General features: G+C 40.1%; 1 protein-coding gene across 3 annotated transcripts in view; it reads right to left on the reverse strand.

The window, feature by feature from the left end:
• The window catches only part of vps13d (vacuolar protein sorting 13 homolog D), a 93,347-nt gene that overhangs the window by 17,572 nt on the left and 65,041 nt on the right, over window positions 1–10,734 (reverse strand). For all 3 annotated transcript variants that reach the window (XM_024270030.2, XM_024270029.2, XM_024270031.2), the window contains exons 45-60: window positions 9,658–9,808; window positions 9,335–9,551; window positions 9,011–9,261; window positions 8,736–8,927; window positions 8,520–8,646; window positions 8,268–8,410; window positions 8,046–8,176; window positions 7,790–7,965; window positions 6,321–6,444; window positions 4,958–5,193; window positions 4,777–4,879; window positions 4,412–4,569; window positions 4,229–4,337; window positions 2,318–2,488; window positions 1,914–2,018; window positions 902–1,051 (exon numbers count right to left, since the gene is read on the reverse strand). In XM_024270030.2, the coding sequence (XP_024125798.1) occupies window positions 902–1,051; window positions 1,914–2,018; window positions 2,318–2,488; window positions 4,229–4,337; window positions 4,412–4,569; window positions 4,777–4,879; window positions 4,958–5,193; window positions 6,321–6,444; window positions 7,790–7,965; window positions 8,046–8,176; window positions 8,268–8,410; window positions 8,520–8,646; window positions 8,736–8,927; window positions 9,011–9,261; window positions 9,335–9,551; window positions 9,658–9,808 (2,544 nt within the window). The remainder of the gene's footprint in view (window positions 1–901; window positions 1,052–1,913; window positions 2,019–2,317; window positions 2,489–4,228; window positions 4,338–4,411; window positions 4,570–4,776; window positions 4,880–4,957; window positions 5,194–6,320; window positions 6,445–7,789; window positions 7,966–8,045; window positions 8,177–8,267; window positions 8,411–8,519; window positions 8,647–8,735; window positions 8,928–9,010; window positions 9,262–9,334; window positions 9,552–9,657; window positions 9,809–10,734) is intronic.

The following is a 10,734-nucleotide window of genomic DNA, read 5'->3' on the forward strand; positions in this document are numbered from 1 at the left end:
GGTTTGATGTGGTCATAACAGCCAATTTGATTTATCCAGACTAGTGTCTTGAACAGTTTAACGTAATTGTTTTCTTTAGATTACAATTTTTCTCTTAAACCGTTCTGAGGCATTACTTTGCTCATCCACCGACTTTCACACATTCATACATACACACACATTCACACGCACTATATGGATTTTCTTTGTTTATTTTGTATATATTTTTATGCTCATCTCTTAATAAATATCAAAAAGGCAGTCGTTGTCCATCTTGTTCTTTCTTTGTGATACGGTCCCTTCAGATGAGAATTTACTTCCTGAAGTGTTGAGATTGATTTTGAAGATTACTCTTTAATCAATTTTAAAGCTAAAATTGATAAACTTTCATCATCGAGTAATTTTTCCTTCTTTAATGAAGATGGTTCCCCTTTACGAGACAAAGTCAAATTCTTCATTGAACTTGACCCTTTCACACTACACCCTTGTAACAATCCTTACTTGAGAGCAAAAGAAAGAAAAATTCCAATGTACTTGTTTCCTTTAACATGTACAAATGGAAATAAACTCTCTTTAATCTTTAATCTTGAGTCGCCACTCACGAGACTTGACTCAGGTGAACCACCGGAAAAGTAAGTTAGAGCTGTTTGCAGCGCCAGCTGATCAAAAGAGCACTCTCAAGGGTTAAAGATTTTAATTTTTCATTCAAAATCCTCTGTCACAACACCTGGGTGTTTTGAACTGTCCTTTGAAATCGTGTAACTATGATTCTCTATTATTGAAGGTTTGAAAATGAACAAACAGTGCAATTCAGAGAAGTAAATTTTACACAGACTTGGTTGTCTTCTGTGGCGTTTTTAACAAATACTTTAGTGATTCTTCAACATGAAACTATAAAAAATATAAAGATATGATGGCTCACCTGGATGTTCTGGACACTCAGTTCTAGAACCTCATTGGTTACAGTGCGTGTGAAGTGGATGTCAACACCAAACAGTGTAGCAAACACCAGCTCTTCAGGCAACTTATTGACCAGAGAAATGCCCAGACCCTCCTCCAAGTTGACCATCACCTTAACAAGACAGGAACACATCCAATGTGATTCTGATGAACGACCGTTATTGTGGAGAAATGAATTACAATCTAATCTGTGTTGTAGTGAGGATAAGGACATGAAGGTGAGGAGGGAGCAAAAGCACAAACAGGGTTGCAGTATAATACCATGTGAGAGGATTAGACTCAGAAAACTTTATTGGTCCCAGAGGGCAATTCATTTGTAGAACTTCCAGTGCAGCTTCACACACACAACACAATCACATTAATGTGTCAGACCATCATAGTTTAAAATGAGTGCTCCTTAGCTTCATAACAGCACCACACAAGTATGACTGTAAAGGGGAAATTAAGCTGGTATGTGTACAAAGACATAAAAACAACAAAATAATACACCAATGCAACTATTTTTTGACTGTAGCTGCACAGCTCAGATGCATAATAATATTGTTATACATATTAAAAACATAAAAAAGGTGAAAATATTGGCAAGTTGCTTTGAAAATGCGTGTATTTTATACTCTTTCTTCAGTAGATTTAACTTAGGAAATAACTCGATACAAGAGGCTGAGGTGTTAGTTTTAAATCTAAGTTCCACTCCAATCACCTTTTGTTCAAAGTTTAAAGCATTCCAAGTGTTTTTTTAATTACTATTATGCTGCTTTAAGACAACGTTAACCAATCTGGTCTTTTCCAGGACATAGTTTCTGCAGAGTGGTAGGAGTTCATTAGAAATTTGCCTCAGAATTGTGGGCGGAAGTTTTGGTGTGGAGTAAGCCTGCCCCCATTTCCCGTCATCCATCTGTATACATTCTCTCCCATGAGCTTACAGTGTGGCTTCTTTTTAGGCCAATTTCAGTGGTAAGTAATCTTCCTTTTACCTCCAGCTCCTGCTTATGTGATTTGCTCTTTGCCTCCTCAGTGCTTTCTTCAGGTTCATTGCTGGCTGAGGACCGGATTGTTCTTCTCTGATTGAAGTCACTGATCTAAACAAAGAGTACAAATGTTAGCAAGGCCAACATATAGATTTATTCAATAGTTGTTCAAACTTAACCCTTCCGCTCTCTTTGGGGTCCAGATGACTCCAACCATATATTGATATGTGATTCCTTCCATGACAAATGTGGACAAAGGTGGACAGGATTTTATGTCTGCCATGGACATTAGTGAAACTCAAAAATTAATGCTAAAAAAAAGTTCAGCGCACTGTCTTGTGGGGGCCAGATGACCCCACTTTTAATGTAAACAAGCCAAGGAGAGCAGAAGGGTTAAACAAATGTTTAACCTGAAGAACTCGCGTTGGTCCATCTGGAATGACTTGAATCGACAGCACCCCCGAGCCGGGCCGCATCTTCTGGTTAATGAACTGTTGTTCTGGGCCTGGTGCTGCCAGACCAGAATCTGGTCCGAGTACCACCTCAGCACCATCATAAAGGCCTGCTATGCCACCTTTCACCTGAAAATCAACAAAGCAAACATAAAGCAGTTTTTAACTGTGTTACTGTTATCTATTTAACTAACTACGGACCCTGTGTACCAAAGTTTGGACACATCTGACCATTTTTTTAGGGAGACTTCAAATCTAACCAAGCTGTAGAAAGAGTGCTTGAGAAAAACCTTTTCTCATCCTTAATCCTGACAGTGAATAGCCCTCCTTACTCTGCCATTTTTCCCGCTTCCAACAGAAAAAGTTTAAATTAAGGTGTGTGTGGTGTTCTATGGCTTTTTGCTTTATTTCTTAAGACAAGTACATGCACAATATTACAGTTTTTCCCAAATGCTAAAACACATTTTCTGAAACATTTAACCAATTTAACCAAACACAATTTTCAAAATATAGGCTAAAACACAAAATACTTGACTCTTGAGTCAAAAGCTCACTTTGAGATCAAAATGAAGACTCTTTTGTCAAAACTTACACACACACAGCAAACACAACACACTACACATCAAAACACCAAACACGATTTTCAAAATATAAGCTGAGTCTACAAAATTCTTGACTCTTCAGAAAAAAACTAATTTTGAGGTCATAATGCAGACTCTATCGTCAAAACTAACAAACCTGCAGCAATCACGCCACACAACAAAACAGTTGACATTGTTCACAATACGGAGTATAAAAAATGTTGCCCCCCCATAAAAAATAGAGCAAAACAGAATTCAGGATTTTATTTTATTTTGTAAATTTTTACTGTAAATCCAGGTTCACATGTATTGCACTTCACCATATTTTCTCTGTGCGGGTCAGACCACTTCGTCCACATTACTAGCCACACGACAGGAAAAAATAATCTTGTTTGTCTGATCTAGTCATGAAAAGACCCAACTGAGATGTCATCACAACCCATGTCTAAGGCCTGCAACAAGTTTTGTCGAGTGTATGGTTGTCTCTTCTTCCAATGCCAAGTAGAAAAAAAAATCTTCAATCTGGCTATGGAGAACAATGTGGAAGAAAACTAATACAAATTGGGGATTAGTGTTGAACTATTGTCTGATGAGTAAACTTTTGTGAACTGACATTTTCCCAGACAGCAACAAAATCGTCTCTGTCATTTTCTTGTGAATTTCTAAATGAATGATTCAGATTACAGTGACAACTTAAACCTGCTGAGTTAAGGATTGACCTTTTGACCCGCTTCCCTCATGGTCATTCCATAAACCAACACATGGTCAATAACTATGACCTTCAGAAGCCTTGTTCTTTATCTGGGTCCAGATCTTGGTGCATGCTTTGGGTTAGAAAAGCCTCTCAGTTGTTCCAGAACAGCCTTTATATTCAGTGCATTTGATTAGCAACAAGTGTCTAGAGTTTTGATCAGTTGTGTGTTGATGGTGACTGTTGTTTTGGAACAGAGTTTGAGTTTTGACTCTTTGTTAAATTTTTGCCTCTTGTATGTTGGGAATGCCAACTGTGTTTTAAAAGTGAAAATGTGGCAGGTGTTTTGCAGAGAGTGGATTAGAGTTTTGCAAATTGTGTGTTAACTGCAAATTGTGTTTTAGGTTTTGACCAAAGAGTAGTGTTTTTGAAAAAAATGTTAAAGCAGTTGATCGACTAGTTTGGAGAATGGCACTTAGTGTTTTAGCAATTGGGAAAAACTGTAACATTAATATAACCTTATATTGTCATCAGGGCATCAACAATTTACATTTTGTTTGAAAGGGCTTTCCATGAGCTCCCACACAAATGTCCTACCTGCACCACCAGTCGAGGAAGGCCACAGGTAAGCATGCCTGAACTGAAGTACCACGTCTGAGTTGTGCTGCGGCGTGAGTCGGGCCTTCGCAACATTAGGGGTTCAAAACTGAAAACAGCAATTTCAGTAAGAAAGAGCTCTCGTACATTTTTTGTGCTTAATCCCAGGAATGCATCCCATACCTGTTGTCACTAACGGCTGCGAGACCAGCAATGTCCAGCACCAAGGACGAGTCCAGGGGACGAGGCTGGGTTGGCTTGTTCTGTGGTGGAGACGAGCCTTCATGGCAAAGCATTCCAGTACCCGTCATCCTCCAAAGCTGGGAGCGCTTCCCCGGTTCCTGCATGACAACCAGTCAACATATCATGACACATCGTTCTACTGGACTGAATAAACATTTTCAGCTATTTAAACCATTTACTACTCATTTTGGACAGTCTCTGCAGTGTTCTGAATTGTTTAAACAATTATTACTCTTACATTAGAAATCATAGAGTGGTTTTAACTTTATTTGGCTGTAAGAAAATGTCTTTAGGTCGTTCCATACCTTTTTTCTCAGTATGACTCTTTGAGTCTTTGTGTCAACATCAAGAACCAGCTCTAAACAGCTCATCAGGCGCTTCTTCCCAACAGGCCTCGTCTCAGCAGTCCTGCACAAACCGTGAGAGATTTACTTTTGAGACCCAACAACAATGTATGGCCTTGGTGGTGCTGTCATTAGGGCTTACTGTGAAAAGGTGTGAGTGGCTGCGATGTAGATGAAGTTCTCATAATAAAGCTTGTTGAACTCTTTAAAAAAGTTCATGTCAGCTGTGACATCAGAGGATCCTGCTCCCTTCACGGTGACAGTGAGGTATGGCGGCAGCGTGGGCTCATCACAGGCGTAGTCCAGTACCGACATGGGCTTCACTTCAGTGTGCAGCCGGAGATCAGCCACGCCGTGCTGCCAAAACTGGATTGGAACCTGATACAACCAAATCAAAAACTATTCAGTCAATGTACATGTTTTCGTTGACATTTATCTGATTTCTAATTCAACCAATTATGTCTTTGTAGAGCACCTTTATCATCATAGGTAGAACACAAGACATCAAAGACATATATGTTAAAACAATAAGTCATAAACCAAAAAGAACAACAGTCAATAGACAAACATGACATGGAAGGAAACACTGTGGCTTAACATTTGAGAAGAAAATATCTAGATTATAAGACAGACAGAGTAAAATTGTACAAAGGATAAACCATACAAGCAATCATGCAATCACTGCACTTCAACTGAAATACACGGTCAATGCAATAAACCTAAACAATGTCAGAGGTAGGGTCATAATGTACTAAGTCTTTTCCTGTTGTAGGTTTCTTCCTTTTCTTCCATTTAGATGCAGTTTTGGTCATTCTTAAGAGGCTCCAGTTAAGAGCATTTAGACTTTTTGAATCTGGACTAAATTAGATTACTGCAACCATAATAGGGTTGCAGGCTTAGATGGAGAAAGCCGATTCACTGTGGCAACCCCTGAAGGGAAAAGCCGCAAGAAAAAGAAGATGATAGAATAAACTTGGTTTGTCTCACACTTTGAGACCATCTGGGTTGTAAACTGGGAATTCATAAAATAAGATCAATAAAAACAAAGAGATTTGAATTTTCTGATGCCGAGACTAGCCAGCATTAACAACTATACTCAGTGCAAAAACAAGACCCTTAGAAAAAATTCTGACCCCACTGGCAGATTTTCTTTGAAAAAGTAAATTAATATGCCAAAGGTGTTTATGCTAGTAGACGTGTTTTCTCAAACTAAGATTATTTTGGTGATGAAAAACTGTCCTGTTAAGATCATTTTTCTTACAAGACAGATGCTTTGACATTTTTTCTTGAAACAAGGGCCTTTTTACTTTATGAAGATTGTCCAGCACTCTGATCTAAAAAAAATAATAGAAAACGTGAGAGCTCAAATGTTAAAAAACATCTTGTTGAAATCTTGCCGAGCAAAATGAAATTAAATATAACAAACACACAGATGGTGTCAGAAGTTCTTTCACAAACCATGTCAAGTACAGCAGGAAAAGTTTCCGCTACAGACAGAGACGTACCTCAGAGAGGTTGTCGATACGAAGGGGTGGTGGCAGCTGCTCAGAATTGGTGAAAGAGATCTGATAGGTGGCTCCCTTTAGGGTGATCTCGGTCCGCAGGAAGAAACAGTTTCCCAAGGTGTCCCTGTTCAAACCGAAACCCACTTTAAGTTACTTCACTGACACATTTTAAAAAAATCCATCCTTCTTCCACTCATCCGGATCAGGCCGTGGGGGCAGCAGTCTAAGCAAAGATGCCCAGACTTCCCTCTCCCCGGCCACTTCCTCCAGCTCCTCTGGGGGGACCCGGAGGTGTTTCCAGTAGGGGTGTGCCAAAATATTGATATTGTGATATATTGTGACATTTAGTCCTGCGATTGATTTTCGATGGGTTCTCACCAAGTATTGATCTTTTATTTTCATTTGAAGAGTCTTTAAACGTTCTATTCGTCATCTTTTGGTGGGATGTTCGTTACGAGGTAGATAGGGGGCACGCTTTGCACCAATGTGTATGGCAGATACTTGAGTTATTTATTTTTTTTCTGTTGTTTCCAACAATTTTGCACTAAGTAGTAATACTGCTGTTCATATTTACTATAAATTTTACATAGAATTCCGATTCAATTGGTATCAATGCTTGTCAAAGACATAGTATCACTGATTTCACCAATGTTGCACAAAACTGTCTATAATTTGTTGCCCAAAATAAAACAAGTTGTTTATTATGATTGTGTTCAAGCTAAAACATATGTTAATATATACCAATAGTTTTTTCCTAAAAAATATGTTCTTCTATATATTGTGAGTTATTAGAAATTATTTTTAACAACTTTCGCAGTGTTGCAACATTATCAATATCGTGAGGCCTGTATTGTGTATCGCTTTGTATCGTGAGGTACCCAGTGTTTCCCAGTCAGCATAGAGACATAGTGTCTCCAGCTTGTCCTGGGTCTTCCCTGGAGCCTCCACCCAGTGGGATATCCCCAGAACAAATCTCCAGGGAGGCGTCCAGAACTTCTCACCTTATCTCTAAGGGAGCGCCAAGACACCCTCCAGAGGAAACTCGTTTCAGCTGCTTGTAGTCTGGATCTGGTTCTTTGCGTCATGACCCAGAGCTCATGACCATAGGTGAGTACTGGTACAAAGATCGGCCAGTAAATTGAGAGCTTTGCTTTCTGGCTCAGCTGTCTTTTCACTACAACTGACCAGTGCAGCGACCACATAACGACGGATGCTGCTCCAATCCGCCTGTCGATCTCACGCTCAGATCTTACCTCACTCGTGAACAAGACCCCAAGATATTTAAACTCCTCCACCTAAGGCAGGAGACTCCACCCACCCAGAGAGGACAAACTACCTTTCTCCGGTTATAAAAAAAGTAAAAATGATAAATGTTTATATACAGAATCCTTGTTATCTTGAGCTTTTTACAAGGAAACTGCTATTTTTATGCTAATTGATTAGCAAAAGAAAGCACACAGAAAAGTCACCTCATATTAATGTGAAAGGACTTTGGCTTGTTGACCTCAAAGCCTCCACTCCAGGTGCAGTTCGGGACGTCCATGAAACGCACGCACAGCAGCTGGTCATAGTCATTTCGAGGCCAGTGGAAGACAACGCTGGAGCCCGGAAGCGTGGAGATATAACCATCTGGGTTGCTTGCCCCCTAAAACACATCAGTTTAGAGGTTGTTTTGTAGCTGCAATATCAAGTATCATTTTTTTTCTTTGCATGACTCTTTCTTACCTTTCCTCTTGCAAATTCTCTCTGTGCAAAAGCTAGTTTGTGGGTTGATCTATTATCCAGGAGGTAGCGTGGGGCAAAAGTCACAATGTGTGTGTCTCGGTACTGCCCTTTCCCTTTTCGTACACTGATCCCTAAGTTGACAAAGGGTCAGAGGTGGTTAGCGTAGGTCCATTTATAAGAACAGTTTCCCAAATTTCAGCATGACTATTTGTGCTAGCTCACCTATGTTGTAGATGAGGCCAGGCCTGTTCCCATGCTGGATTACTTTTACTGCTCTCACTCCACTTCCTCCATCCAAGGAGAAGCCTTGGCACCAGCCTGGAACTCCATCTGGGTGGATTCCTTTTCCAATCCGCATTGTACACCTGGGATCAAAGACATTTAGGAAGAACGTGTGAAGTAAACGAGTAAGGCACAGAACAGGAATGACTTAGGAAATCAAGAATGGAAGACAGATCCCTGGCAGATCCTTACATGGCCGGCTGCTCTTTGTCAGTGTAGCAGAAGAGTAAAGGACTGAGGCTCCGGGCTAACTCGTGCTCCTCAAACTGTCCCGCTGCGTCTGACTTTCCATTGTCCTGGCGGAAAATCAGTGGAAGACCTAAAGAATGAAAGTTCTTTAGGGAGTTTTAAAGAACCCTTTTTGATGGGGTTCTTCTACCAGCTCATAGCAAGCCATAAAAGCATTACCAGTTTTGTTGATAAGCCAGTAAGGGGCAGAAATGAGAATCTTCAGAGCGCCTTGTGCTCGCAGGATGATCCGGATGGTGAGACACAGAAGACGTTTCTCTGTGTCGTAGAGCCTCATGCGGACCACATAGTTCTGAGTGCCAGGAGGAATCAGCAGCTCTTTGCACACTGGAAAGCTCTCCAGCAAGACTCCTTGAAATAAATAAATAAATAAAAATGTGACAAGGAGGAACCCTTTAGAGACAAAGCATTCATCAGAGGCAATGGTTTCTGACCCAACTCCAGGTTCTGAGACGTGTCAGCCAAATGCAAAACCGCCTCCTTTCCAGAATTCAGCGAGCCCTTGATATGCACTCCTTTGATGTAGTAGTTCAGCTCACAGGGCAGCAGGTTGACCAGAACCATTGTAGGCAGGAGGTAAATGGTGTGGCCAGGCTGGCGATAGATCTCCTGTGTACCGCCAGACACCTGCCTCTTGGCCGGCAGCTGGTCTGGGTAGTTCTCCTTTTTGATGACCACACAGAACCTTTAAAGGAAAGGTGCAGATAAGTCAAGGATGTGAAGCAGAAGTGAAAAAAAGTCCAACTGACATCCTATACCTGAAGTTTTGCTTGTGGCTGTCGTCGTAGTCTGCTGACTGACATTCCCTCTTGCTGCTACTGATCTCATCAGGTCGCTCCACGCTGGTCCAGTGGACTGGAACTTTGCAGAAGAACAAGCCCATGCCTTTCGGGCGGGCCTGCAGTCGCCAAGACGTCAGGTGGAGAGGGATTGCCAAGGCCTGGCCAGGTAGAATGGGAGGTAACACCACCGGTTCTTTCAAAACGCAAAAAAATTCATGGGAAATAATCAAAGTAAATATAAAAGATGGAAAAATAGAAACAATAAAACAAACTCCAATAAAACCAAAAGAAGGTCTCACTGTCGGGGGCTGAGGGGCTGTCGAGTCTGACCTCCATCAGAACGTCCAGCCGGTTCTTCACCATCAGGGAGGAGCGCACAGTGATCACCTTCCGAGCGCTGCCCTCCATTGTGATGGCAAACACGACCCTGACAGGGGGCAGTGCCGAGAACTGGGGAGACGCAAATATTCAAGCTGATTAATCTCACAACTATGTCCACATCTAAAGGTTTTTGATGCGGAAAATCCTGTTTTCTAGGTTGCAGTGTTCTGATAGCCAATTAATACTTTTCAGCTTCCCATGAATAAAATTAAATATCACCTCACAACTAGGGATGTACTGACCAGATTGTTTTGGGCCCGATCCGATTCAAAGTCCTTCGATTTTGTGTATTTGCCGATACAGAGTCCCGATCCGATACTTTTGTAACACATTTAAAACATCAACAAATAGAATGAACAGATTTGTGTTGTCCCTTATTATTATTTAATTAACCTACTTTTATCATTAAAAACTTCAGCAGAACACTTCTGTGAAATAGATTTACTAAACAAGTAAAAATAGAGTAAATATAAACTAGGAAAAAAATAAAATTTTTCTTGTTAAGTAAGTGATAATTGGTCACGTGAGAAAGTTTGACTTCATTCTATTATTATTTTTCTTAGAGCTGTCAGGCGATTAAAAATTTTAATCATTATTAATCGCAAATTAACATGTGGCCTTTTTTTAAGGAAAAAAATGTGTGCTTCGTGGAATTTAGCAGTTCTACATTAATTATGAAAACAAGAATGACAAAATTAATAGTTTTCATCAGAAATACTTTATTTTGTAACATTGTATTGAGATAAACTTTCTTAACAATAAAAGGCTGTAACATAAAATGCCTAACAAAAGCCCAAGTGCAAGTGAAGGGCATTTTAAATTCAAAACTTCAATCAGTGTTCAGTAAAATAAAATAAAAAAAAAACATCAAAAATAACATTTCCATAACACTTTCATGTTCATTTTCTGTCAGGACCAAATCTTTTCCTCCTCTGCTGAACTGCAGTAATAAATGAAATAGAGATTTATCATTTCCAATAAACTTTTGTTTTTTA

The sequence above is a fragment of the Oryzias melastigma genome, linkage group LG5, assembly GCF_002922805.2.
Source record: "Oryzias melastigma strain HK-1 linkage group LG5, ASM292280v2, whole genome shotgun sequence".
Lineage (NCBI taxonomy): Eukaryota > Metazoa > Chordata > Actinopteri > Beloniformes > Adrianichthyidae > Oryzias > Oryzias melastigma.